The sequence below is a fragment of the Falco peregrinus genome, chromosome 5, assembly GCF_023634155.1.
Source record: "Falco peregrinus isolate bFalPer1 chromosome 5, bFalPer1.pri, whole genome shotgun sequence".
Classification (NCBI taxonomy): Eukaryota; Metazoa; Chordata; class Aves; order Falconiformes; family Falconidae; genus Falco; species Falco peregrinus.
The window spans coordinates 11,798,631-11,825,601 of record NC_073725.1 but is presented as its reverse complement, the minus strand read 5'-3'; the positions used below and the strand labels follow the sequence as shown (position 1 = coordinate 11,825,601).

The window sequence follows — 26,971 nt, the reverse complement described above, 5'->3', positions numbered from 1 at the left end:
TGTGGGACATACTACCTTGTACAGAACAATGTGCAAAACTCAAAACTTGGTAGTAGCAATAAGCACTAGGATTGTAATTTGTCTCTGGCCTAGACATCTTGAGGGGGCAGTGATATAATAAAACACTTGAGGTATTTTGGGTGTAGCTTCTCAGAAGGGAAAACCCTTTCCCTCTGTAGCCAGAGGGCATGTGTAGTAGCCAGCAATGTCTGATTACTGTTGCTCCAGCTCTGAGACATAATGGAATTTATCATCCCTGTCACAAAGCTGTCCTCTTTTAATGCAACCATTTTTATCCACTCTGGGTCTTCTCCAAAAATACTATTGGCAAAAGAATTTTATTTTAACTAAGAACTGAGAGGAGGGAAAGCCAGATGTGTTCTTGAAAGCTAATAATTCTGACTCTAGAAGGAATTGTTTTCTAAATAATGTAAGTCCTTGCAGTCAGTTCCTGCTAGTGCCGGTGTTCTTTGGGGAGTTATTCTAAACTCTAGGCCTCAGCAAAGTAAGCTTTCCTGCAGCCAAACGTTAGGGTTAACCTCCAAGCTTTATTTTTATCTACAGTTTTCTTGGCAAATGATGAAGCTTATGTGTGGCATTTTATTTCCCTCTACAATCTCCTGTCTTTGGTTTGTATTGCACTTTGCAGAGCTTAGAGTTTATACAGGGTTTTGGGTGAGTGATATAAATTCTAGTAAGTTTCTATAGAACCTCGTTTAGAAGCTTAAACAAAGCAAGTCATATTCTGTATTGGAAGATTTGTGCAGAGCTTTGCTGAACTGATGTGAATGTTGAATGAACAACTATTTTCAGTAGTGTTTTGTTTTTCTTTCAAATGAAACTGTAATGGAGAAGAAGGTGGAGAGCAGATTTCTTACTGAAATGCAATACAACAGTAATGCTTAAATATCTTGGAGGATCTGAGACTAGAGGCCAAACGAGGGGCCCTAATGTTGTCATTATTACGTATATTTTCTTTGAGAAATAAAATCCTAGCAACTTTGGTTTTACAGACAATTTTGGTATGCTGGATTTCTGGAATGTGTTTGTCAGCAGCTACCATAATAATTTTATATTACATAGAGCAAAAAGTAAGTGTGTATAATGATTGCAAGACTATGTTCTTACTGTACCTTGCAATTCAGGAACGAAAAGTATGCTACAACCATTGGTACTATTAAGTCAGAACTGATTGTAAACCAGATTTCTGTATCTTCTGGTGTAAATGGATTTTCTACTCACAGCTTAAGCAGAACTGATTATAAATGAAATCACCAAAAGCACTCCAAACCACACCACACAGCTGAAGATAAAAGGAGTTGTCTCTATCTTTTTACTTTGATAGAATAATAGAAATAAAAGCTTAAAACAAATGCTGATGGGGAGATAAGGTGGAATGCCAAACCATTGACCATGCCTGTTGCCTTCAAAGTTCAGCAGGGTGGTGGCAGTTTTAAACTGGGAAGTCTCATATGGGTTTGTTAAACAAACTTCTAGTACTGGTTTAGATCCAGAAATCGGGAAGGCATAAAATAAGAAGCATTTCTTGGCTATAAATGGCAGCTCCCATAAAAGGCAAAGGAGAGTCATAAAATGTCAGCAACTGTCTGAGGGTATGTCTATATGGACTATTTCTCACCAGGGTGATTAGCTCCAGCAGAGTGCCATGCTAATGTGCTAACTTGGTTCTCAGTTCAGAATGGCCTTATGTCTGGCCAGCTTTTTCTCCTCTGTCTCTTCCTGCACACTTTTGAGATTACATACTGGTATTGCTTAGGCTGTACATGGACTGCTTGACCTGGATGCAGTCAAGCCAGGGTAGCCGAAATGGTTTACACAAGCTGCAAATCTTCAGTAAGGAAGACTTTTTGCTCGGAGTGTATCTTGTCCAGTGAAGAATGAAACAGCAGAGACCGTATTTGGCTTTTTCTACCCCTTCGACATCCAGGTCAAGATTTTTTTTTCTGTTAGACATATTTAGTTAGGGTCTTTATATTCAAATAGCATTGGAGTATTAGAACTATAAATATGGAAGGAAAAAAAATAATTTCTGAGCTCATATAAAACAGAAACAGGCTGCAGGAGAGTTGTGCTGTAAATGGGATCTTCAAAGTGGGTATATGTTAATTACAAGTGCAAACATGCATTTAGGTCACTGGTAGAAATGTTTAAAGTCAACGTCCTAAAAATCAGCTTAGCTTAGAACTTTTTTTTAGGTAATGCTGCTGTTGTTTTATGATACTTTGTAGTTGTGGCAACATTATTCCTTTGGTGCCATAGGAAATTCCATTGTCCTAGAGGTGGTGGTAACATTTGTTTCAAAAATCCTCTTACATCCATGGTTAAAATTCTTAAACCAGGATAGTGAAAATTTTTTATTTTTTTTAAGAAGAATGAATCTTAGAATTTGTATCAAAACTAGAGGTGAACAGAAATTCGGTGCAGCTCTTCACAAAGTACTAGAGAGTCTGCTGATGCGTCTCAGAGCCACTGGTTTTAATTAATATTACTACTAGGGATATAATACTGATGTAACTTTGGATAATCATAGAATCATGGAATGGTTTGGGTTGGAAGGGACCTTAAAGATCACCCAGTTCCAACCCCCCTGCCATGGGCAGGGACACCTTCCACCAGACCAGGTTGCTCAAAGCCCCATCCAGCCTGGCCTGGAACACTTCCAGGGATGGGGCATCCACAGCTTCTCTGGGAAACCTGTTCCAGTGCCTCACTACCCTCACAGTAAAGAATTTCTTCCTAATCTAAGTCTACCCTCTTTCAGTTTAAAGCCATTGCCCCTTGTCCTGTCACTACATGACCTTGTAAAAAGTCCCTCTCAGCTTCCTCGTAGGCCCCCTTTTGGTACTGGAAGGCTGCTGTAACTTGTCCCCAGAGTCTTCGCTTCTCCAGGCTGAACAACTCCAACTGTCTCAGCCTGTCTTCACAGGAGAGGTGCTCCAGCCCTCTGATCATCTTTGTGGCCCTTCCCTGGACTTGCTCGAACAGGTCCATGCTCTTCTTATGCTGGGGGCCCCAGAGCTGAACAAAGTGCTCCAGGTGGGGTCTCGCAAGAGCAGAGTAGTCTGGTCCTGGTCATGACCTGCTGGCTATGCTTCTTTTGATGCAGCCCAGGGCACAGTTGGCTTTCTGGGCTGCAAACACATTGCCAGGTCATGTTGAGCTCCTCATCAACCGACACCCCCAAGTCTTTCTCCTCAAGGATGCTCTCAATGCATTCTCCACCCAGTCTGTATTTGTGCTTGGGATTGCCCCGATACACATGCAGGACCTTGCACTTGGCCTTGTTGAACATCATGAGATTTGCACAGGCCCACCTCTCCGGCCTGTCAAGGCCCCTCTGGATGGAATCTCCTTCCTCAAGCGAATCAACTGCATCACTCAGCTTGGTGTCACCTGCATACTTGATGAGGATGCACTCAAATCCCACTATCCATGTTGCTGAAAAAGATGTTGAATAGTGTTGGTCCCAAAACCAACCCCTGAGGAATGCCAGGCCTGTGAAAGATGAGCTCAATGTTCAGTGGTGGGCAAACGAAGCAGCAGAATGTCAGAAATTATTAGGGCAGGAATAGCAAATAAAAAGAAGATACTGTTATGTTAGTATTAGAAACCTGCAGTTTCAATACTGTACACAGCTGTGCTTCAAAGTACAGCAGAGCTAGAGATGGGGACAAAGGTTCAGTGGTACAACCTGGGTTTTATGCAAAGGAGGGACCATAGTGTCTCACTGATCACCCCTGTCCTCAGGAAAAGATAGCCCCCTCCTCAGAGACATAAAATTACAGGTGTTTACAAAACCACATGTGACGTGGGGAAAATTAGCAAGAAATGGATGTTGGCTTTTTCTTGTAAGTTAAATGGGAACTCTTCTTCAGTTAAAAGGCAGTTTAAACACAAAAGGCAGCTGTTTTCTCAGCAAAAATATAAATTAATTCAAATGTATGCTGGAGAAAGTCGTGGCCGATTTGTCTGTTGTCAGCTCTTGAACATGGTGGTCTGGAGACAGCTTTCAGACTAAGAGATCCCTATGCTGGCTGCTGAGAACTGGGAGGATGTACCAGGGGAAAGGTCATACTAAAATTGTTCTAAATTGTTCTTTTTTTTTTTTCTTTTCGCTAAGCCTCTGCTGTGGGCCAGTGTCAGAAATGGAATATGGAACATGAAGAGCTATAATTTGATCCAATACAGCAGTTCACATTTCTTTTTACAGGTAACCTGAACAATGAGCCTGAACGAGGTGTGTCCCCTGCATGATACCATGTCTGAGGGAGTGGCGCATTGATTTTTGCTTTGTTTGTACTTTAGACTGGATGCCACAGTCACCAAACTAAGCAAGAGTTTTGTAACTGGGAGATGACTTGAAATGGGAGTCGCTACTTAGGTTCAAGATTTATGCCTATGTTCTTAATTTTTTTCCATGTCTGACTATTTGAAATTTAAATTTTTACATGTACACTAAGTAAAGAAAGTAGATTTTCTTAAATTTTAGGGTAACCCATTTGGCAAATGTGACAGTCTAGTCACTAATACAGACATCTGGTTACAGACGTAAAGCATTTCAGGTTAGGTAGCCTGGTTTAAAAGGTGTAAGTAATTTTTTGTGTCTTGTAAATCACTTTCCCAAATAATCTACTTCCTTATTCTGTTTCCACGTATTTTCTCTTTCCTTATTATACATTTAAACTTAATTTCTTTAGATATTGATTCTACTTTAAGTTTTTAAGAGGAAATCTAACATACTGAACCACATTTGCAGATTGCAAGTTGCCAGAAAAATCGTCGGTAAATAGCATTCAACAAATAGCAATTCCAATGCATTTCATAAATGATCTAATATCTGATTCTACTAAAGTCACTTTGGATGAATTCCTGAGTGAATGTCATGTATGCAGCTTTCTGCTGTGGTAGGTGAGCTTCATGGTCACAAAGATAAAAGTTTTATCTTTCAAGAAATCGATCTTTTCTGTTATGGGACAGGATTTTGAGACTGTCTAACTATGTTGCACCTTTAAAATAGAGCATGGTAAAGAAGTAGCATTGTAAGAGTATAAAGAACATTTTAGCAGCACAAAGATAGTGTGGTCTATCCCATGTACTTGTAGAGCTGTGCAGAACAACTCTGTACAATAAGAAAAAAACAAGAAAAAGAAACTCATAGTACAAAGGAATTTTGAAGGCACCAGCATGGAAGCTGAATGTGTCAGCACAGCCAGATGATTTTTTGAAGATGGGGAGACAGGCTAAAAAATTAATTTTGCAAATTCAGAGGAAGAAAACCCAAGAAACTATCTTTTCTGTCTACGTTTTCGTACGGGTAGACTTCAACTTGCCTTCTCACCTCATCCCCCCCTAATACCAATCAATCAGAAAAAAAAAATACACAGACACTTTTGAGATAAAATACTGACATTTTACTAAAACTGAAAATCCATGTGGTCAGGCTATAGGCATTTTAATCCTTTGCAAGGCAAATGCAAGTACATCAGCAAACTTTTGCTGAACTTCTGTAATTTTTCCCCTCACATTGGCTTGTAACTTGACAGGCAAATTGTTTTGCAATAGCTGCTGAATTAAGGTGAGGTCCATAATTCAGATCTGAAACCCTTAAATGCAACTTCTCCATAATTGGCAATGCAGTGCCTAGACATCTGTCAGGGACATTGCTATTTGTATCTTGCCAAAAACAACTTGGTGGTTCACAATCACAAGGGAAAACTTAGCTTCCCAGCTGGCTGATGGGATGTAATCTGACTCCTGCTCAGTTACCAGAGTGCTGCAGAAACATGTGTTCCATTTGTTGACAGAACAATTGTCCTGGATAGCATTTACTTACAATTCAGTACTTTCATAAATATTATAAGAACTTACATTGCATAGCACAGAAAGTGCAGGTAGCAGTTTCCATTTTCACTGTGATGGCCTAGGGCCATCGCTTCGAAGCACACTGCCAGCTCACTCAGTAAGTCCTCTAGACTGGAGTACAGGCAATTTAGGAATTGAGACAGATCATGCTGTACCTTGCCTTCCTTAGCTGGCCATTCTCATTTCTGGCTGCTTTCTTCTTGCTCTAACCCTCATGGCTTCTTTGCCCAAAATTGCCTAATGGGTGGGATTTGTGCCATGGAGATTTCCAGACTGGAAATAGAGCAAGTCATTAGAACAGAAAAGTACATGTGTGGAAGAGACCTGAACGACAAGAACAAGAGTGCACTTTGACAGTGGCTCAGGAAAACACTCAGCTGTGATCTGATTTTTCTAGACTCTTTTGCAGACATCCCGCCTCTTAGAGCAACCTGATGAATGCTTCTTCATTAGGAAAATGATACATGAATAGATCAGATTACAAGGACCTGGAAAGTGTTGCTTTGTTTTGTGTTATCTATTGGTTATTTGTGAGGAGCTGTCTTTGTTAAGAAAAGTATTCAGAGACATAGTAATCTCTGGATTTGTGTTGTAATCGCTTTATCCCCTGAACAATGCAGCCAAATTTGCCATAGATTCTTCTTCATTTCAGTTGAGAATCTTAATGTGGTACATTGTTATGTTATTTATTCGTTTAGAAGTGTCAGGTAGGAGATTTGAACTTTCTAGATGTCACATTTACACAAGGGCCTTTGACAACAGTCCCCTCATGACGAGGTTATAACATCAGTAATTCCTAATCTGATTTGCATTAGGGAATACATACATACAGCTTATTAGCAGCACTGTCATCTTAAAGTTAATTACAGCATAACAAAATGTGGGACATGAATTTGACTTGTAAATAAATGTTCCTTATATCCATGCTCCTCTATCAGTGCTAGAAACCCAGAGATAGTGGAGATGATGATCCATGCAGTAAGTATTTCTCTTTAAGTGAGGGAGGAAGCAAAGTAGGCCACCCACTTCCTCCCCTAAAATATCACAAAGCTGCACCTAGTAACCTCATTTGCATCAGTCACATCCTTCATCAGCAAACACATTTTTCACTATCCTGTCCATGCTGTGTTAGAAACAACATTCAAATCTGTTCTCTCTTAGGAAGCCAGGAGTGGAAGAGTTGCCTCCCTGTCTTGTTGGCATATTCTTGCCAACTCCAATCTTATTGCTTAATTCCCTTTTTAAATTAAAGGTTTCCTAACTCTTGGGGAGAAAACAGAAATATATAGGGATATGCTTGAGCATAAGAGATGGAAGAGGCAATGTTGAATGAATTTGGTAATATTCAGTAAAACGTTTAAGTTGCAACCTGTAATTAAATAGTATTTTATTTTAATTTGATTAAGTATAATGATTTCTTTAAATATTAAAGGACTATGACTTTGGTATGTTGCTGTTTTCTGTCCCTAAGTACCTTACTTCTCAAGAACTGGAACTTCTCAAATATAGAAGAAAAGTGTCTGAAGTTAGATGTGCTTTTTGACCATGTCGGTCAGAAAGCAAAGACCAAAACAATGAATTGAAAACTTAGTACATAGTAAAGATACTTCATTTGGAAAGGTAGCAACTGCATAAATAGAGTGTCTATTATTGTTATTATTTTTTTAGCTCAGTTACATAGTTTTGTAAACAAAAATTAAGCTACTGATAGCGTACTGAGTAAAGAACGGTTCTACTGATAAAAAGGTAACACACACACACAAACACACCCCCCCTTTTATTTTCAAACTGATTATTGGAGGAAAGGAAAATTATGTTAATGCAGGTTATGTTACAACTGTTTTTAAAGGTACAGTCACCAGATCACGGGTGAAGACCTTGTGGTATGCCATTGCGAAATAGAAAAGCCAGCTCTGAAGGCATTTTGTGTGTAGATAATTGGCATGCAGTTAATTGGGTGTTTTGGAACTGAGTCCAGAGGGTGTCCAAACTCATTTAGAAGTTGGCTTTTCATCACAACGGCTATGATTAAACTCCCTGGGGTGATGGAAGAGAAATTGTGTGGGAAGAATATGATCATCTAAAGAGCCTTATGGGAAAAGAGATTTGGTGTCCCATATTGCACAATTTACCTCAGCTACCTGGAACCCAGGATAATTGAATGTCTTTGGTCTTTATTTGCTGTCTTCTTTCTGTGCATGTGAAAATTTTTTACAGAAGTTGACTAACCTTTAATATTCTTTCTTGACTGAGGAATGGGTTAAAAGTCAAATTCAGGACTTCGGGCTAAGTAGTGGTATAAAAATGGGTGCTAATTGTTGATGTGAAGGCCGGCATGGGTGAGGTTAAGATATTCCCTGAGAGCCTATAGATAACAAGTGCAGCTGTGAAATGTGTGTGAGACCACAGCATTGGAAAGAACCTCTTGGAAGGTTTTCTTGGAAGCCTCCTCTCTTACTGCAGGCATTTACATGCTAAAATCCTTAATGACTGCTTCAAGGTCTGTCTCAAGCTAAGTAGGTTTTTGCTTTCTCAAGGTTGCCCTAGACCTGTCTTAAAACAGTTCCCTAGACCTTCATTGCTCTCGTGTTTAGAAACTTCTTCCAGCCTAAGTTGTGCTAATGTTGTCCTTTAAGTCAAAAACCTGCTCCTTTCTTTGTCGTAGGGAAAAACTAAATGTCCTGGCTACCGTAGAGCTAAACAATGTGAAGATGGGATGCCAGGAAGGCCTCTTCTTGTAGTAAGCCAGCCATGGTGTTGCTAAGTTGGTGCCCTGATCCAGTGAGCTTTAAACATATGATTAAGTCTGAGGATGGGTTTCACTGCTTTTCTATATAGAGGGATGAAATTTCTTGCATTTTAGATATTGCACACAAGCTGGATGGTAGAAGAAATATAAATTTGTGTTAAAAACCAGCTGAATATATTTTCACTTGTACAGAAATTCAACTGAAAATTTTCTTTGCAGTCTGCTACTGCTACTGTTGATTGCCAAATTCCTTATTTGTGTTACTGTACTTGGACAAGGTGGGTACTGTGTATGAGTAACATGGGTATTAAAGAGAGATAAACAGCAATAGATAGACACACAGTCAAGACATTTGGCAGTTTGTAGAGAGCTTTCATACTATCTGACTATGTCTTCTAAAATGGCCAGGCTCCACATACTGAAGCTACTAAATCTTTTCTTTCTGTCAGAGGCCTGTACCGATTTCGTTATGGTGACATATTAGAAAATGATTACAGCAGTAGATTTTTCTTTTCTGTTTTTAAAGAAAAACTGAAATTTCTTTAGACTAAAACTTCTTTTTGAACTATGTGACAGCTGAAACACATATCTGTTTTAAAATGTGTTTTTTTCCTTGTCTTTATGTGGAAGAAAAAAGAAACATAAACCCAATTGCTCTTCTAGAAGACAGGAGAATTGAGGAGAGAAAATGAAGTGGAAGTAATTTTATTTCCTAAGTAACCTGTCTTGACTTGCTATATACCTTTCAAATCTACTTTACTCATCTGAACCTGTACTCATTCAAGATAGTGACTGTAAGGATGGTGACATCACTGTTTTGTTTACACCAAAATCTCTTTTGAGGGCAATCACAACAGAGTGGTTTTAGGAGAGGTATTGATTATGCTTCTACTTTGGCATTTGGTAATTTTGGTATACCTCAAACATGCTGCACTTGTTCTCTAGTCTGCTTTTTTTCTTAGCTTTAGATTATGAACTCCTTAGGCCTGTGGTTATTTCTTCACAAGCATTTTAAAACCACATAGAACAATAAATCTTCTGGGAAGAAACAAGAATAACTTTGATCTTTGACCATATTAATAGGCAATAATTATTTAGTCTGAATTTTGCATTTAATATTACACCCACAAACTGTGTGGAGATGAGCAATCAACACTTGTAAATCTTAGTTTAGGATCTGCCAAAATGCAGGTTGCTATTAGTTTTGATTTGACCCTGTTGTTCATGCGCCTTATGAGATGGTCTTCATCTACACAGCTGCTTCATTTTGTTGGTTTTTTTTACAAGACCATTCTTACTGCATCTGGCATACAAAATATGACAGCATTTACTTTATGAACAACTTCTCGATGTTTTATCTTAGTTGTTCAGACTTAGGATCTATGTATTACTTGATTATTTACTGTTCTGGGGGTGAAATTATTATATTTCTTTTCACTGTTTAGTAAAAAAAATACATTTTTAGTGCTTTTTACTAGTATCCAGCTTATATGTCTGTGTGTTTCATAACCAATGACTTTTATAACAGCTTTTACAAGTATGGGAAGGGGTATTTGTCCTTTTGCAGATGGTTAGCTAAACAATGTCAAGAGATTCAACTAATCTTCAGTATATGATTTTGGACACCTGCAACGTGTAATTTTTTTAAGTGTTAAGTATTGTATGAAACTCATCTTCAAAATGGAACATCTTCTGGCTTTGTTTGTCCTTGGCTTTTTTGCAGTCTGAACCTGGCAAACAGGTACCTATAAAGCACAGTTTAGTGTTCCACCTAGGAGAAAGTTTCATTTTTTAAATTGTGAGGTAGGAAATATATTGGCAGGGGTCCTGAGACTCCTCAGTTTTTCTGCTCTACTCTGCTTCCTAGCAGAGAACTCTTCCCTCCCTAGATCCTTTCCTTTGTCTTTAAGAGCATTAGGTAAGAACACCTCTTTCTCTTGTTGCAGCTCTATTTTATGTGTTTCTTTCCTCACCCGTTCTCCCCACCCCCCCACCCCTTAACATCTGATACCCTTCTGATCCCCTTCTGATCCCCAAGAGGTCGGTCAGCATCTTTCTCCCCAGGCTTACTCCACTTCTTTGCCTAAAGCCAGTCTTCTCACCTACCCAGGTGCTTCTGTTGGCTGTTTCCTTCTGTACCTGTGATTGTTTGCACTAGTATTGGTGTCTCTTTGCCCTTATCCCTTTTGTTTAACTTTTGTTGACTATTACTTTGCTCTTTACCACCCTAGTGCAGTTGTAGAAACCAGTTGTTTGCATACTGTATCCCTCTCCTCCTCACACAGTAATTTAATTTCTTGAATTTCTGTTTGCTTCTGCCAGCGTCAGATGCTTTAATGAGAAAGAAGTGCAAGTCCCTTATCTTCTTTCCCCCTCATCTCCTCTCTTCCTTTTCTCTTTCCCTAGGTGTTTCCTCAGTCCGAGACTCTGTCATAGCCATGGAAATGATTTTTGCTTTCTCTGGGGAGAAAAGGCAACAAGGACTATGGAATACTGACTCCCAGCATTTTCTTCCTTCACCATTCTTAGGGCTCTTCTTAGGGACACTACTGCTGCCAAAATAATCTCATGTGATTGCCTGCACCAGGTACTCCCCACCATTAAAATTGCCAATATTTTCATTAATTATATAGTGTCATCCTGTAAGAACAGCCAATATTAACAGTCAAAAACCTTGAGAAAGAACCTACTTTGATAGAGGTAATGGCTGTTGCAGTTATTCCATCAAACACAGTCTTTTTATCCTGTTCATGAGGTCTGTGGTGACTTCTCGCCAGAGGTCATACTTGCAAGAGCAGCTGACGACTGGGGTGGATCAGATGCTGGTGTCAGGCTGGATGGAAGGTGCTCTTATCAGCCTCTAACTTCCTTCCTTTGACCCCTGTAAGTGCCTGATTGCTGGCAAGAAATTAAACAGCAGGAGAGTGAAGTGTAAAGCTGTCACTGATGGCTCTGCCTTAAGGAAACAGGCAATTTCCTGATCAGAGATCTGTTTTATCCAAAAATTTCTGCCTTTTCCATCCATGTCCAAGAAGGGGGGGTAGGGGGGGTGGGGTGGGGGAGGAAAGGGAGGAAAGGGAGTGGAGGAAAAGCACCATGAGGTTGCTCTTGGTGGACCAAGAGATACATTAACTTATTAAAAATACTGATGATCCGCTTCTTCAGTGCCACACAAGCCCTATCCCACCTCCTTTCGTAAGTCATCTGCTGTGTCTGTGACAGTTGCACTTACACTCATATGCACAAAGTTGGCTTGTTTCAATAATGGCTTTTGGAAAAGGTAGGTTTTGAACATTATGAAGTTCTGGTCAACTTGATCTTGCCATCACTTTCTTTTCACTAGGCAACATGGCATGGGGAAGCTAGGTTGGTCTTTTCTGCTATAGTTATACATACAGTGACCAGATGGAATGCAGTGAGCAAACAAGTTTTTCAGCTCAGCAAATGACTGGGTGTTCACCTGGAGATATTGTTTTCAGTATAGCATGCCAAAGGAAGTATGATGAATGAATGCTGGGCCCTGCTGCACCTTGGTTTGTCTATTGGGTATTCTCTGATGCCAGGGAAAAAAAGTGCTAGAGCATCTCGTCGGAGATCCCTCTTCAGAAGCTCTCTTCAGAGATCTAGAGGACAGTAGAAAAGGAACATCCTTTAATGCCAAAACCTAACTGGTATTCATGTCAGTAGGCTCCTTTTTGATGGACTAAACGGTCTTCTCACTCTGGCTGAGTTTTTAGAAACACTCTGCCTGCTGTTCCCTGAGGAACCCTACCAAATACTGTAGTTTACTGCACATTACAGGAAGTCCTTACTTTAGGTACTACCATTCTCTGGGCTGAGTCCCCACAGAATGGAGAAGTTCTGTGCTCATGAAGATGGGTTGTATTCACCCCAGTATCAAAGCAGGACCTCTGTGATCTGCCTTTCAAGACACCTTTTTAGCACTACTTACATGGGACCTAAAGTTACAATCCATCCCCATTATACCCTTGCTGTCTAGTGCAAGATCATTTTCAATGGCTTATCTGAATTGAAACTCTGCCAGTACTGTTCCTGGAAGAGGAAAGGACAGAATAGGTCACAGTTATACTGCACGTGTATCAAGACACTTTATATCAAGGTTATTCTTTTTGTTGTGGTTGTGCACAGTGCTTTATTTCTGTTTATTATGTGGTCAAACTCAGCTGAGACCTGATCCAGGTCACAATCTTTGATTGAAGAGTGTGTTAAGATTGCTCCCTGTTCAATCCGTTCCACACAGCTTGCCTTTCTTATCTCCTCAGTACAACTAGGCAGGTGTAGCTTACACTAATGGTATGTTCCTCAAAGTACCGGTTATAGTGACCTGGTGCAGACCCATGCTAAGTCATTCGTATGAAAGCTTCCTCCGAGCTGTATAGGTCAGGAGTTCTGGCCTTATGGCCAGGATTGCATCTGTGCCCAGGGCCATCCAGCACCTGCTGTTCCTCCCAGGATATCTGCTTCTGTTCAGAGAAGCAGCGAGCTATTTTCATCTGTGGACTGATCTGCCTCTGCCGTGCCTTTCCTGAAAAGCACGGAGGGGACTACTGGTCACCAACCAGCTCTTCTTGCCCATGCTCAGGCAAAGGTTCAGAGCCTTTTGCTATCCTGCCGCCAGCCTCCAAAGCAAGCCGGGCCCTCAAGCTGCGCTAAGCCTCCTCCTGGTAGGCAGCAGGAGAGGCCTGGTGAGCCTCTACATTTTTGTTTTTGTCCGCGGTCCTTTTATAGTGTTCTTAGGCTGGCGGGTGTTTGCTGATGCATGCATGCCTTTCACTTGCTGCTCCTAACCCTACTGATAAGACCAGCAGCGTTCTCATCTCCATTTGAGAGGGCTTGTTCGAGACCCAGTCCAGTTCTGACCCCCTTGCCTTGATCTGCCTTGCCCGTGTTGCATCTGCGCCAGTCAGCCCGCCTTTCCTTTTACACTGCATCTCCCGGGATCCCAGCCTGATCCTCAAATCTCTGTGCCTCTCTCCAAGTGACCTGTCTGGACTTTGTCACTTTCAGAAGACAAGCTGGGCCTGGGCCTGCAGTGAAGTCACTGGTGTTTTCTTTCCGAGCACTTCCGAGCCGTTCAGGGTTCACGTGCTGTACACAACAAACATGCGTGAAGCCCAAAGCATCCCGAAAGTGGTGCAGGGGGTGGGCTGCACCGCACATGCTGTGGAGCTGCGTGGCATCTCTGCCGTCAGCTGGTCGCATTTAGGGTGTTAAGAGCTTCACTGGCAACTTGGTGCAGAAGTGCTGGGCAAATAAAGGCTGCCTTCCAGTCCGGCCAGGCAGGGTTTCAGGGTGGAAAAAGGGGCCGCAGCCTGCGGCTCCCCCCCAGCCCCGGGCACGGTCAGAAGCCGCAGGGCGGTTGATGTACGGTGCTATCAAGCATAGGAGGCACGAAGGGGTGGTTCAGGCCGCGCACGTTCTGTTCTGTCCCATCAGTGCAAGGCGTTTGAGAGTTGAATGTGCCCAAGGAGGGTGTAATCTCTGCAGGGGCAGGCGAGCTGGAAGTTATCTCTACCAGGCCAGCGTGAGCAGCTGTTCCTTCCTAAAAGCTTTTGACTGGAGTGAAGCTTTACCCAGGCAGCAAACGCACAACCTTGACACGCGCCCCGCCCCCCCCCCCCCCCCGCCTTCTGAGTAAAGGATTGTTGGAATATTTATACAAGGGCAAATAATATTATTTTTGGAAATGGCTGTATTATTTTGGTTACTTTTTTCCAAAAAAAATCAGCCCGGGGCATGCACCTGGCATGGAAAATTTCGGCTTGCGCGGTAGAAGCTTGGCAGACGGCACCAGCAAGTGCCAAGGGGCGCCGCGCGCGGCCAGCGCCCGGCACCCGCCGTCACCGGCAGCGCCGCCGCGCCGCGTCCGCCGGCGCCGGGAGCGCGCAGCCCCCGCGCAGCCCCCGCGCTGCTGCCGGTCCCAGGCCCGCCACGCGCCACCGCGTGTGACCGCGCCGCCCGCCGCCCCCCGCCCCCGCCCGCGCCGCAGCGCCGCGCCGGCCCCCGGGGGGCAGCGCCGGGCGGGGCGGGGCCGGGCGGGCGCCGCGCCCCTCCCATTGGCTGGCGGCGCTGCCGGTCGCGCGTGGGGCGGGGGGAGCGGGCGCGCCGAGGCGGTCTGGGCTCGGCCCCCGGCGCGGCGGAGCAGTCGCGGCCGCCCCGTCCCGAGGGCACCAGCGCCGCCCGCCTCCGCTAGGCAGCCAGCCGCGCAGCCCCGGCCCCCGCTCGCCGCTCGTTCCGGTCTTGCGCCCGGGCCGTATCGGCGGGAGCCGCGATGGAAGAGGAGCGGGCGGGCGAGCAGATGAGACCGTTGCTCACCACGGTAACGCGGGGGTGGGGTGCGGGGTGTGTGTGGGGCGCACAAAGGGCCGCTGCGGGACAGCGCCGCCCGCGTCGTGCGCGGGGCCGTCCCGCCTCGCTTTTGTCCGGGGAAGGGGTCGCGGCGGGGGCCCTCCTCCGGCTCCGCTCCCCTCCCTTCGGCGGCGGCGGGACGCGGAAGCAGCGCCGCAGGTAGCTGCGCGCCGCGGGCTCCCGGTCCCCCCCTCACCGCGGGGCGGGAGGGCGCAGGTGTGCCCGCGTGCCGGCCTCGTGCGCCCACCCCCCCCCAACACCGGCGCGGCGGGAGCCTTTGTTCCGCAGGCGGCCCCGGGCGCCGTGGCGGTGCGCGCTGGGCGGCTGCCCCGTCCCCCCCCTTCCTTTGTGAGGATCCCCGCGGGGCTGGTGCCGCCGGCGGTGGGCGGCGCGGCCGCCCCTGGCCTCGCCTTTCTGCCTGTCCCCGGCCCCGCTCGCTGACGAGTTCCTGGGCGAGGGCGAAGTGCGCACACATGGCCGGCGGCGAGCTGCCCGCGGCGCCGGGGCAGGTGGCGGGTGCGGGGCCCCTGGGGGCTGCTCGTCTTTCGGGGCGGGAGGGCGGGCGGTGTTTCTGGCGGCGGGCGGACAGAACCGGGGAGCGTGGGCTCGTTCCCTTCCCGGCCGGCGGCACGGTGCGGCAGGCATGTGCTGCCTGACTTCCTGTGCTACTGAGGAATACATGTGGCTCCACAGTTGTAATTTCCCCTCCCTTCGGATGACTCAAGGTCTGGATTTTGTTAATGAGGCTCTGAGCCCTCGCTGCGATGTTCTCCTCCAAGGCCCTTACTGAAAAGGTGTCGCACGGCAACTTGTTTTCCGTGCCCGGAGAGGAGGGATGTCTGGTTTGTGACACAAAGAACGCTGTGGCGGGCGGAGAAATAACGCTGAAAACACGTGAGTTTTCATCATCTTTCTGCTACCCTCCAAGGAGAGGCTTGAGTCACATTTGATAAAATTGGCAATAGTAATGAAGCACTCGTTTCCTGTGACATCAGTGCGTTTAGTGTGTCTTTCCTTTGTTATAACGGGAGCGTTGGCAACTTAGTGGTTCAGAGGTCCGTGAACTTTGCAAATTCCTCAGATTATTACAGTCTTTGTATGTTGGCTTCAGAAATTAATGTATGTGCTCACCTTTAAATGTTTCATAGATCTGTTAGAGATCGCTTCTCCACCTTCTTGACTCGACCCCAAAAAGACATCTCCCAATTCATGTTAGTTTGTTCCAGGATAAATTTTGGTAAGGGCAGACTGTTCAATATATTTAATTTGTATTAAAACTACCTTGCTTCTCTGTAAAAGCTATCTCTTAGCTGGCAGGAGAAAACTCCCATCTATTAAAGAGATGCCACGCTGTATGAAGCAAGTTGCAAAAGCATGAGGTTGAAGTGGAAGATGCTAATGGCTACCCTCAGGTGAATCCAAATGAGAAAAGGAGTGTGGGTTTCGTGAAAGTCGGCCTGTCCTGAGCACATTTGTTGGGCTTGGGCTTGGGCTTGGCAGGAGTTGTTTAGGTTCTGTAGTACCAGAAATTAACTAGAGGCTTTTGGGACAGAGGCATAAGCTACTGTACCACTGCACAGTCGTTCCTGATGTAGGTGTGGTGAAGTGGTGCTCGGTGGAGTGGTCCAAGTTGGTTTCCTCACAACAGTGATGCCTGGTCAGGAGCCTGACCTTGGCGCTGAAGTGTATTCAGGAGGTAACTGCAACTGAGACAAAACTGGAATTGTTAGAGAGAGCGCAGAGGATGGGTAGGAACTAGAAAAAAGGAATTTCTAAGGAGGACACATGAAGCAAAGGGCTTAAAAGAGAGGACATGCTGATCTTTGGGCAGTTACCTAGTATAGCAGTGTTGGATTTGCTGTGGTATTTGTATGCAAGAGAGATAATTTTATATACATGAAAACGAATCCAAAGTTAGTCCAAAATACAAGCATTTTTGACAATACAGCTCAACTTGATTTTTCTAATCCTGTGCTTCTGGTAGTACAGGCCACCTTCCTGCTGGCAGAGCTTGCTGAAACTGCTTACATGTGCATAATTTTTTCAGAAATAAATGTCTCTTTAAGATGAAAGGGCTTTGTAGAAAGTGTGAATCAAGTCTGAGAAGTTAAGTGCTGAGGTCTTAAATACAGAAACATAATCAAAGAACTCCCAAACACTTCCTTTTCTTCCTTCCTCCAGTGTCGGTAAATCAGTGTAATAAGTAAGCTCTGGTGCTTTTTGTGTGGAGGAGCATCTTTGTCAGTCAGGGCCCCCCTGGATATCTTTCATCTAAAGTATAAAATACACCCTTTAACCTTGTTTTGTATTTTAGGTCTGGTCTAAAAGAGGAGAATCATCGAGTCTTTAGGATATTGGTATTTTGAGGAGTCTGCTTGGTGGCAGTGTGTATGTGTAAGTCAGAAGGGGGAGGTGACACAAAATGCCTGCTGTGGTTATTCTGAAGATTGGCTGGACAGGGTGCTGGGCCATCTTGTCTAGACTGTGCTTTTGTCCAGAAAGATTGGACCAGATGATCCTTGAGGTCCCTTCCAACCTGGTATTCTGTGATTCTGTGGTTACAACTAGAGAGCCACCAATGATCGGAACATCTGGGACGAGTAGAGAATACAATAGGAAAAAAAATCACTGTGTAAATCCCTGGTTCTTTAATGCCGTGTGTACTATAAGCTGTTCTGCCCCTCATCTTAGACAAGATGCATTATTATTGGAAATGGTTTGCTGGTTCACTGAAGGGCAACCAGATACGTATTAGTTCTTAGATGAGAAATGATTGAACAGGCCAGGACTTGCCAGCCTGTTAGAGATGATGGGACAATGATATCGTAAGGCTCTATAAAGCTTATGTGAAGAGAGCAGGTGAAGATGGAAGAGGAGGCACACAGTCAAATCAGTTAGGTGCTAGGTTCAGGGCAAACAAAAGGAGCTGGTTCTTCACTCAGTGTAAGGAATTCACAGTTACACTTGCTATATGATGTGCACGCAAGAAGCTGTTGTGGATTTAAGGGGAGGTTGGGCAAGCAGAGGAAGACGGATGCATTGAGATGAGTAAATGGATGAGCAACAGCTTGAGGAAGTCTGAGTTGAAAATAGCTGGAAGTTGTGAGTGTAAGCAGCTGTTGAATGCTTGTCTTGTTTTTGTTCTTCCTTCAACAGCTACTTAGTTAGGGTCATTCTTTTTTTTTGGTTTGTTTAAATAGGAGTGGAGCGTGTTAGTATATTGCTTTCTACACAGTGCTGAGTTTGACAGTTACAGTGGTGGTATTAAAATGCTTAATACTGTGTGCCAGTGATCTTTGTTCAAACTTTTATCAGTATGGTGTTCATTACCGGATAGTTCAGTGGGTTTCTTCGCAATACCTGTAAGTAGCATTTAAAACAATGTATATTGTAGTTTTGTCTCTAGGTATTTTGCAGGTAAGATTTTTCAAAACACTTTATCTTAAAAAAAAAAAAAGTATATGGAAACTTTTCTTTAGTATTTGATACTACTTCATGTATATCATAAAATGTTCACAAGTTCATAGACCATGCAGTATGGCTGAATAATGAGTTTGTTTCTTTGTATAGTCTTTCTTTCAATGAAACAAATCTGTTTTTATTGCTAATCTGCTGTAGGTGATGATAGAAATGAAAGTGGCTCTTGTTGGAGAAGGGCATATTTCCAGGCTTTTCCTTTTGGTTTTCCTAATCAAAGCATCGAAGTAATGTGGTCTGCCATATCTAACTGAAGAGGGCATTAGTGTCCCTGTGCTTTTTCTGAAGTGGCTATGTGGTTCGCTACCTCTTCTATTTTTTAACGGCTGTGCATGCACATTATCAGGTGGGGTTTAGACTTCCCTGTTCAACAGTGGTTGTGTTTCGGTGACAGCTTTGGGCTTTCACTTCAGGCTTCATTTGAAGACTTTTTCAGGTTCAGCCCACTTCACCAACACTATCATTGCCTCAGTGGGGTCTGTCCATTCCTTTATATTGATGCATCTTTTTAATGCAACAGTGTCTGGTACTTCATAAAAAAAACCGTGAAGGCTTATAGGAGTATAGGGTAACAGATATCAGAGCCACTTGAAATAAAAAAAAATGCAGAAATTGGTGAGAAGTATCCTAACTGTTAGAATCCGGTGGCAGTTATAACTTCAACAGTTTAATAATAAAAAATACAAAGTGCTTTTTCTCTGCAAGAAAAATCTTAAATATAACTTCATTTCCATGAATGGATTGCAAGGGTGAGCCAGGTATTTGGGGGCAGCTAGACTGGAATACATGGTTGCCAAACTAAGCTTTGGCCCAGTTAATGCGTTTCAGGGTAGCTTGGTAACTTTGCCTAGCTATGTAGTACTTCTCTTAGGTGATTATTGAAACAATTCCTATTAAAATATGTTCTAAGTCTTGATTTACCTTGCTGGTACTTTGTATGTAAGAATATAAGTAGCATCAGTACGGTAAAACAAAAGTTTTACAGAATTGACTACGTAATTCACATCTTTCCACTATCTTTGATGACTTACTGGTGTAGAAATTAAATAGTGGAAAGCATTCTTTTGTGTGAATATTGGCTTTCTTATTTGACATGTCACTATTGTGATGGTAAGTCAAATGACAGGTCTCTGAAGAATATCATGAGAATATTATGCTGGTATATATAAATATTTTTCATGTTAACTTGGTATTTGAACTGGTGTTGTCCCTTCGTGGCTGGACAGGGGTAACTGAGGGTATGTTTGTACTGCATAATTGAGGACTGTGCAGGAAACTTTCCTCCCCCACAAGTTTGTGGCATCTGGCTGAACACGTGCTCTCCACAAGTTAAAGCAGTACAGTTCTACTGACTGGTGTGGCAGTGCCCTAGCTAAATACCTCTGATAAGAGAAAATTTCACTAGCTTGACAAACTTGTAGTCTTGGATCTATGACTTTTAAGAGACAAGCTGCTTTTCTGTATTGTGCTGTTTGAGCAGGGTGCAACTTGACCTGTGCGCGCAGTGGGCTGTAAGTGATGTCTCTGACCACCTCTGGGTTAAAGTAAGTGTCTGTGCTGGCAGTCTTTTTGAGTTCTTAAAAAAAGTTACCGTGGCTGTCAAAAACTTGGTGTATCACCTAGGAACTTTCTTCAGGCTTCATGGCAGTAGTTCTGTTTGCTGTCCGAAATAAGCTGTAGGGTGTACTAAGTTGAGTAGTTGTTGCCTGTTTCCACGGGATTGATATGTTTCTATAGGTGACTTGACGTGTCACCGTGATTGTTGTTGGCTTTTGAATATTGATATCCTTTACACGAGGATATCTGTTACATGAGATCTTTAGTGGCCCTGAAGTAGTACCTAGTAACTAGAACTGCTCTATAACTAGTGATTGATAAAATACAGAGTATAGCTTGAATATACAAAAACTTAGATAGAGGTCTCCAAAGAATACTGTCATGCTTTTGGTATAGTGTATTCTGGAATAATAAAGTTTAGGGACATTTCAAATTTTTTGCTAAAATTAAGATAGCTATCTAGCTAATGTTTTGAAATAGTGATATGAATAGTGGGATTCAAATGAGGTAAATAAGCAGATGGAGAAGAGCACCACAAACTTCTTCTTAACCCTCTAGGTCAGTATGTCTGAATGCAAAAAAGAGACTAGTGATTCTTCTACAGATGATCTTACAATGTTATTAAATAAGTATTAGTAAATTTACATTTGCACAACAAGCAGTAGGTGAAAATATTACATTACTTTTAAAAAAGTGCAATGTTTGAATTTAAAAAGTCAGTCCTGACACCTTAGAAGCTTTTTTTTTGTGTTACTGAGAATATACATCAATTATGCAAGCATGCATTATTTACCTTGCCAGCATATGTCAGTGGTTATTAGAAGGGATTGTCTGTGTTTGTGCTTGGCACCCTCGAGTTCCTCGTTTCACTGGGAGCTAAATTTGCAGCAGTAGAGCGGGCATGGCATGACAAAAGAAAAGTGTATTTTAACCAGTAGATGGAGCCGTTTTAGTTACATATCGTTATGCCTATTTACCTGAGGTTTTCCAAACTTTGTTTCTGAAGTGTCTTGTCGGTCATTTTGTCTTTAGAGTATGGCTCATAGTTATCTATCATTACTTTGTCTACAGAGAAGACTAAATGTTTTATTCTTCCAATAACAGTGCCAGGATTGTACAGCAGCAAGGTTATTCCATTTTCATAAATGTGCAAAAAAGAGTGAATGTTTGTGCTGTATGGGAATTACAGTTATTTCTGTAAATTGTCCAGTGTCATGTGAGTAGCCATGTGCATCTTGTATTGCCTGAAGTAACGTTTCGGAATATTGATCTGCAGTGTTGTATCCGACAGTGTGGATGCTCTTGTGACTTCCACCCTGGAAAGGCTTTTAGCACAAACTGAGATTTCCCACCCGCTCTCTAGTGCTTTAAACTAAATTGACTCAAAGCTATGTAATGGAATGGTTGTCCTATTCGGGTGTACTGGCACAAGTTGTCTTTTCAGCAATGCTGGAGTGCTTCATAACCTTGAAACACCCCAGGCTTATTAATTTTAGCAAGTCCCATTTTAGTAGAAGTATTCGCAGTGCTGTACTTGTTGTATCATCTTGTATACTCCTTCAGCATGTGCTTTTCTAAAAGGTATATTTATGGTGTTTCTTAAGAGTTTGACTCTTTACCCTGTATTTGTACTTAGTAATGTACCTGATAGACCTTCCCTTTCCCCCACTCTTTCAGGTCTTCGTCACTGAAGACTGTTTTTGGTGAACACAGTATTAACTTGAAGAGTAGAACCGTATTCACATCTTCATTTTGAACTCTCTTAATCTATGGTATTTTGTGAGATACAGGTGTGTCATCTTCTTCCCCAGATACCTGCTGTGAGAGATTTTGAGATTTTTGTGACTTGGTTTTTGTTGATTTTTTTTTTTTTTTTTTGTCTATTTACGCAATCTCATTGGAAGTTTAAATTTTCTACAAATGTTACAGAATGAATGCTGATACTTTTCATGAGACGTAGCTGTGCTGGAAGGCATCTAGACTTGTCTTGTTGGCAGTATGGCTGAGACAGTATCCTGAAATATCAAAATATTTTTAAAATTAAAAACAGACTTGGAAGTTTTTTTAACTGAGAGAGAGTCTTCAGTAGAAGTTTCCTGACTGGGCACCTGTTGTCAAAGTGGTGTGTCAGTTTAACAGAATTTCAGGAGTCTGCTTTCAAACAAACGGGAGCTTCCTGTGAATGAGGCATGTGGGCAGAGGCTGCAGAGATGAAGGGGGAATTAGTTACAGAGCAGCATCCCCCGCCCACCCCCCCCCCCACTGATGTATGTTGGAATTCTGCTGATTGACCTTCTGCTCTGGCCTCTGCCACTGTTCCTTCTACGGTACAGCTGTACTACCCACGGTCTGTTAGCTGAGGGCTGCTGTTAGCTGGGGGGAACTGAGGACTCGTGAAAACTTGACTTTTTTCAGTTGTCTTTTCAGTATGGGGGCATGTGTGTATTGAGTGTGTATGTGAACAGCATGTCTTGAAAAACTACACTTCCCTAAAATGTAAAGTCAAAATTCTGCTCCCCAGCCCCCATTGTTGCGCTGACTATTCCTCTAGTTTTTCCATGACTAATGTCTACTAAATATATGCTGGCTGTGTCTTGACTGGGATCTATTCTGGGATGAAGAAAAAGACAGCTAAGTGATTGTGAATACCTAGCTTATGGCAAGGATAATCAACCTTTTTCTTTCCAACCAATTATTCCTTGCTAGAAAAAGCTAAGAATTTGCTTCAGCGACGAATGTCACTCCTGAAAACCATGACTGTTTCAGTAGCAGTGTGTAACCAGAAGGCTAGAGAATCTCTAATCAGGCTGTCTTGTTTGTCTGTTTCACCAAAGAACAAGAGGAGGTTTGAGCAAACCTGTGTTCATAGAGGTGTTGTAATAAAATCTCATTTGGTGTACATCTCTGGAATGTGATTGCTTCTCATGGAAGCAATCTGTTGCCATATTAAGAGATTCAGGCTGTTGTGTTCTGAATCTCAAAAGTCATGCTAAGTGGAAGCATGTGTGTTTTCTTCCTTTTAGTCAGGGTTATGAATAAGATAGTAAATCATATTTATTACTAACTGATCAGATGTCAAGTTCACGTTTAGAAGCCCCGATTCATTAGATCTGTAAGAAAAGGATATATAGCAGATGTTAGTGTGTAACACCTTGTTGTATGCAGATCTACTTTCTGTTCCTGTTGTATAATTTGTTTTGGAGGAAAAAAATAAAAATGTGATTTCTTCCCTTCATTCTGCCCTCCACATCCATTGTTAGTTTCAACTCTATCAGAGCTTTGGCTTATCTAACTCCACCCCTGTGTGATTAGATAATGTCTGTGTATTCCTCCAGTCCTGCTTTCACCTTCCATGTTTTGCATTTGAGCTCAGTTACAGGTTCCCTTTTTTTTTTTTTTTCATGCTGGTCCATTGTCAGGCCTGCTTGAATTCCAGCATGCAGGAATCGTCCTGCTTGTGCTTTCAGGAGTCTATCGTTGAAGATCAGGCAGGTCTCACAGGCTTTCCAGTCACCCTTCATGGTAGTCTTCCGTGAGATTCTACCAAGAAGATCCCTGAACAAGCTGGAATCTGCTTTCCTGACTTGTCATATTGTAACTGTATGCACTGGGTCTTGCACTGTACACTGTACTGTTTGTCTTTCTCGCCTTTCTCAGGACCTTAAGCTCCACAATTTCATGGTTGCTTAGGGCAAGGCTGCTCTTGACTTCCACGTTTCTGGTACTGCCATGTTTGTGAGCAACGGGTCCAGCAGACCATCTTCACTAGTCATTGATCACTTGCACCAAGAATGATTTTTAACACACTCAAGAAATACCCTGGAGTGCTTGTGCTTGGCCACACACTTCCAGCATACCCCAGTGTGTACCTGCAATTGTGACACTTCCACCAGCTTTTGAATGAAGGCATCTTCTACTTCCCCTCCTTCAAAAGGAGGTCTGTAGCAGGCACCTAGCATAGCATCACCCATGTTGGACTGTTCTCTGATCCTTACAAATAAGGTCTTTGACTGTCTTGTCACTTGTTCAGAGCCAAGGAGTGTTTGTTGTAGCCAGCCCTTTGCATAGATTGAACCCCATGTTCCCCGACTTTACATTCTGGCTTTTCTCAAGTGCTTGTATCCATCCGTTGCAGTACTCCAGCTGTGAGCCACCCCGCTGTCACTAATTCCTGGAGGTTATAGCTCTGCAATGGTGCACGGACCAAGTCCTCCTGTTACTTCCCATGCCGTGTGTGCCAGTGTGGAAGCACGTGGGACAGGGTGCCCCAGGTGTGCCTCTTTCACAAGGGAAGCGCAAGAGCCTTTTGCCATGTGTTCCCTGTGACTTTGCTTCTCTGAAGTGTGACAGCCTTTCTCCACTGTGCCCAGTTTAAAGTCTTATTCACAAGCTTAATGCACTTTGTGGCAAAGATACTCCTGCAACGCTTTGTCCGACGGACCCTTGTTCCTGAAAGAGCTTCCTGTGGTCATAGCGGTAAAAGCACTGCCAATAACCACGTATTGACGCTCTGCCCTGAGCCTTTTGATTCTCACTGGAGAGACTGAGAAACGCCACCTGGGCCTCTTCACCCTTGCCCTCGGTGCTCAGTAGCCACTTTTGATTTGCTCAGTGATAGCTTTTTGGAAGTGTCACTGGTGCTCATACAGATAAGCAGGAAAGTGCAACAGTTTGAGGGCTAGATGGGCCTCGGCCTTTCCAAAATGTTACTCGGCGAGCAGCAGACCTTCTAGGACCTCATCCTTATCTCCCTTCTTGTGCAGTGTGTTCATCCCCTCTTGCAGCTCTCTCACCTGGCCACTCGCACCTCAGAGATAGCATACTACTCTATCAACAGCACCAGGGAGGAGCAGCAGATGCTCCCTGCAGCCCAGCACCTGGATGGTGACATCTTCCCTGTGCAGTTCTTGGAGCTGGGATCTGATGTGTGACGAGGGACAGTTGGTGCAGCTGGTGGTGGAGACTTCACCCTGTAACATGTCGCACAACCTTGGATGGTGTTTCAGGGCTCTTTGTAGCTTTGTCCTGTAAACTGCTGTCACATCTGTTGGCTGGCTCGCATGGCTGAGCCCTGGGAGGAGTTGTGCCCATGTTCATGTTCAACTATTAAACTTTACCATTTAGTTCTGTTCACCATATAGATTTAAAGCACATGTGCTTACGTGAATGTTTTGTTCTGCTTGCAATTGGCTTCTGATAGACACATCATGTCAATATTATGTTAAACAACTCCATTATTGTAAGCTTGCTTGTAGTGACTGCTATTTGTGTAAGGCAGCTATTAATTAATAATAATCATTAATGGTTTTAGTTGGTGGGTGCCATTGTGTTGGCTGATGATGTTGTGTAACTTCTTGGCTTCTCAGCTTGGAGGGACCAAACAACAGATTTTCATGTTCATGTTTTGCCAGGTCATGTGCCCTGTAGTAATAGACATCTCTTTCCCTTACCTTGAAATACTTAATGAGGTATTTATTAAATGCTGTTATGTAAAGAGGGGACAGTTCTGCCATACTGGAGATGCTTCAATTGAAAAGACTAAATTTTCTCTGTGGTATCTGTGAACATAATTTGTTGCAGGTGAAAACACTGCAGCTTTGGTCTGTGTGCTAGGAATTACTTTCTTCACCTCTGTCTCTTTTATAGAGGGATTTGAACTGAATGATGCTACCGGTGCATACTAGTGCTAGCTAAAACTGGAGTATCTTCTTTTCCAGTTGCTCCCCAGAAAGAACACTTAAAAGAAGGAATCCTTCTCTGGGTTCTCTGATTTAATTTGTTGAAGTCAAAGGACTGACTGCAAGCTCTTTAATAAGCATTCTAAACAATAAGGTAGGATTATTTAGACTACTGCTGGATTTATTGCTTCTTTCTATTTGAGAGAAAAGCTATTGGGAAGATCATGTTTAAACAACCGCTTGTTTTAGGCTAGTGATTTTTTGCATTTTTTTTTTCCTTTGGCTTGTACAGTACTGTTGTGGAGATACACTATTATGTAAGCTCATGCATTTCTTTTACATGTCGAGCGTATTTCCAGACAGGCTTTGTGTATGAAAAAGGAAATGAGATGCTTCTTGGTGAATAGCCACAGTTGGTGTTACTGTTGGTGGTAAATTCATTTTGTTTGTCAAATGACTACACCCTACCAGCCATGTATTTTAAAACTGTTTATATAAAAACAAACAGATAGCATCTGATTATTACTACTATTATTATTATTATGACTCATTTAAGGAAGTGATAAAACTTAGGAGTAGCAGAGATCCTTTCCTTTTTTAGCTTGAATTTTTTATTAGCATTGCTGTGCTTGCCTGCCATTGAGAGATATCAAAAAGGAAATAAAGGAGCCAGATACTCTTGTAGTTAATATTTGGTTGAATTGCAGATAGTTAGGTAATGATAGGTTGGAGACATATGTTTCAGGTTATAAATTAAGGGTATCGAACCAGTTATTGACAAGTTTTAATTTTAGATTCTAAATACAGGCAAGTTCATTAAACATTTTCTGACTGATTTTTGTGGAAATTCTGGAATTTTTAAAACTGCCTATGTATGCCAATTAAAAAAGGAAGAACATCAACCAGTTTTTGGTGCTGTGTGTTTTGTGTGTGGGTTTTTTTTTGTTTGTTTTTTTTTGTGTGTTTTTTTTTTTTTTTTTTTTTTTTGTGGTGGTGGTGGGTGTCCTGGTTTTGGCATTAGTGTTGCCACCCATTACCTGCCTTGATTCTGCTGATGCTGTATAAAATGCTTGCAGTGTTTTTGTAACCAGAGCTTGTTTTCAGTATATTTTGTTTTGTACTTTGCTTACTTTTACTGAAATAGGTAACTGTATGTGATTCTGTGTATGGTAAGTATAAATATGCTTGGGTCTTGTTTTATGCCCAGATGCTCTAGGTAGAGCTTCAGCTGAGAAAGGTTAGTTTATTGAGAAGTTGA

The 26,971-nt window shown here is 42.8% G+C and overlaps 1 protein-coding gene across 3 annotated transcripts in view; it reads left to right on the top strand.

Annotated features, from left to right (window-relative positions):
* The first annotated feature begins 14,771 nt into the window (after positions 1 to 14,771).
* The window catches only part of SLC4A7 (solute carrier family 4 member 7), a 97,618-nt gene continuing 85,418 nt past the window's right edge, over positions 14,772 to 26,971 (top strand). For 2 of the 3 annotated variants that reach the window (XM_055806944.1, XM_055806943.1), the window contains exon 1: positions 14,782 to 14,972. In XM_055806944.1, the coding sequence (XP_055662919.1) occupies positions 14,925 to 14,972 (48 nt within the window). In that variant the 5' untranslated portion in view covers positions 14,782 to 14,924. Of the gene's footprint in view, positions 14,973 to 26,971 lie in introns of all 3 variants that reach the window. The other variant, XM_055806946.1, reaches the window with a different exon arrangement.